This window comes from Vitis riparia, chromosome 9 (assembly GCF_004353265.1).
Source record: "Vitis riparia cultivar Riparia Gloire de Montpellier isolate 1030 chromosome 9, EGFV_Vit.rip_1.0, whole genome shotgun sequence".
In the NCBI taxonomy this organism is placed as follows: domain Eukaryota; kingdom Viridiplantae; phylum Streptophyta; class Magnoliopsida; order Vitales; family Vitaceae; genus Vitis; species Vitis riparia.
Genome location: NC_048439.1, coordinates 21,162,501 through 21,165,091, shown reverse-complemented (window position 1 = coordinate 21,165,091; position 2,591 = coordinate 21,162,501). Strand labels below are relative to the sequence as shown.

The window sequence follows — 2,591 nt, the reverse complement described above, 5'->3', positions numbered from 1 at the left end:
TATTTTGCATATCAAATATGATAATGATGAATATATTTCAATAAATTTATAAATTTTATTTTATTAATATTTTAATAAATCTATAAATTTTAAAACTTAAAAAATAAATACAATTTTATTGATTTATTAAAATATTAATATCTATTTTTATTATTTTTATTAAAAGATTACCTGACAATCTGTTGTAACTGAGATCAAGAGTTTCCAAACTAGACAAATTTTGGAAAGATGAGGGCAGCCCTCCTGAAAGGTTGTTGTTTTCCATGTGAAGAGATTGAAGCCACTTTAACTGACCCAACTGTTCTGGAATTCTCCCGGACAAGTCGTTGTTTCCAAGTCTAGAACTCTTAAGGAAGAGCAATTGATTATGGTTAAGGAAAGCTTCCTGTCAAACTATTCCATGAAGATGAATGATATCAAGACCCCTTATATCTCCTATAGAAGCTGGGATACTCCTGTTATTTGATTACCCGAAAGAGAAAGGACCCTCAAGCTTGGAATGGATTCACCTATGCTCGGTGGGATGGGACCCGAAAATTATTGTTGGAGAAATCTAGTGATTCAATAGTTTTGGTTGGAAGAGGAATAGGTCCTTCAAAGAGGTTGGAGCTGAAATCAATCAATGCATATTGAGAAACATTTAATGGATTGGTAACTGGCCATGCAAGTGATTGAGAGAAAGATTTAAGAAATCTAAATTAGAAGAAAGATTCCAAAACCAGTTTGGTATGGGACTTGAAATGCTAGTGTTTGAGAAATCAAGAGACACAAGCTCCGTTTGGGACTGAAGCCAAGCTGGAAAAGAAGGACCTAAACTGCATGAACCAAAAGCAAGGTCCCAGATCTGGAAAGGGGGGATCCAACTGGAATTTACATTCAAATTGAAACCTGAATTGGACTGCATGTACAGATGTTTCAACTTACTTCGCTTTGAGAAATGCTCTGCAGAGAGAATCCCTGTCAAACTATTGAAAGAAACTTCCAGGTAAAGTAATTCAGAAAGCTGTCCAAAACTATCTGGGAGAGTCCCATTCAGTTGGTTAGTTCCAAGCCACATATCTGTCAAGTATTGCAATGACCCTAAAGTTGCAGGGATGGGACCTTGAAGGCTGTTATTGTTTAGTTTGAGGCTCTCAAGATTGACAATGCCCCTAAAGAAGCAGGGATAAGGCCTTCAAACTTGTTATGTGACAGGTCTAGTTCCACGAGATTTTCAAGCAGTCCCAACCATTCTGCTAATTTGCCAACTAATTGATTGTTGGGCAGGATCAAATTAGTCAAGTAAGGCAAATAACTTTTAGAGCTGCAGTTTTCCATTCCTTCCAGAAATTGAGGTAAACTTCCTGTCAAGTTATTATGGCCTAAGTCCAAATATTTTAGGTTGCAGAAGCTTCCAATGGAGTCAGGAATGCTACCTGCATCACCAAGAACAAAAAAAGAAAAGAAAAGAAAAAAAAATTCATCTATTAACAAATAGTATAATAATATATACCAATTATAAAGTCATAAGCAATAAATTTAAGGAAGAGCAGTGAAAGTTATTTGAAGTTACCATGAAAGTTATTTGAAGCCAAAATGAGGACCTCTATCTTTTTCCAACCTTCCCTCAATTGTTGAGAGCAATTGCCAGTAAGATTTCCATTGCCATACAGGTTCAAGTATTGCAGATTAGGTAGCTGATTGAGACCAAGAGGAATACTGTTTAAGCTGTTGTAGCTTAGATCAATGAATGTAAGGCTGCTGATATTTACAAGCAATTCCAAAATTGTTGAATCAAGGTAGTTCCAGCTCATGGATATAACAGAAAGCATAGTAAAATTGACTACTGAGGCTAGAGAAACTGAACCCGAGAGGCGACAATCAGATAGATGCAACTCAGTTAAAAATGGAAGCTTGTTTAATACATCCACCCAATTTGATGTAACAAATGAAAGGTCGACTTGGTTCATCTTGAGATGCTTCAAGGAAATAAGACCCATCATCCACTCAAAATTATCAGTAGATAGACCATTCCCATATTGAGAAGAAAGATCAAGATACTGCAACCTTGAGAGGTTTTCCAAATTTGGAGGGATTACACCACTAAACCCCGCATTTGATATGTTTAGATATTGTAAATTCTTCAAAGATCCAAAGAATTCCGGAATTGGGGATGCTTTCAAATGTGTTGAAACTCAAGTCTAAATGTTTCAAGGACTTGAGCTTTAACAATGAAGAACTAATCTCCCCACTCAAGTTCATTGAGCTCCTTCTCTCAAATTCATACAAAGGAGAGTATGGATTATGAAGATCTACGGAAATAACACTTCTGGTACTATTTTCACAACTAATCCCTTTCCATTGACAACAATTACTTCCTTTCCATGATGAAAATCGATTTTTGGAATATTTGAGATCGCTTTTTAAGTCAATAAGGGCTTCTCGGTCGGATTCTAGGCAATCTGTCAAATGAGTTTCATCCTTATAAGCAATTGTTCCTCTCACCATTAAATAGAGAAGAGCTAAAAGGAAACCCAGAATTGAAATCCTCTCCATTTATTATGCAATTCACCAACTATGAACACCTGTAAAAATTTAATTGCAACATGTTA

General features: G+C 35.8%; 1 protein-coding gene across 1 annotated transcript; it reads right to left on the bottom strand.

Annotated features, from left to right (window-relative positions):
• Nucleotides 1–1,119: 1,119 nt before the first annotated feature.
• Nucleotides 1,120–2,173, bottom strand: LOC117921923 (receptor-like protein 38). Its single transcript, XM_034839870.1, has 2 exons — nt 1,553–2,173; nt 1,120–1,415 (listed from the first exon to the last, which is right to left on the bottom strand). Exons 1-2 carry the CDS (start codon nt 1,980–1,982, stop codon nt 1,120–1,122), a joined length of 726 nt encoding a protein of 241 aa, XP_034695761.1. The 5' UTR covers nt 1,983–2,173.
• Nucleotides 2,174–2,591: the final 418 nt, after the last annotated feature.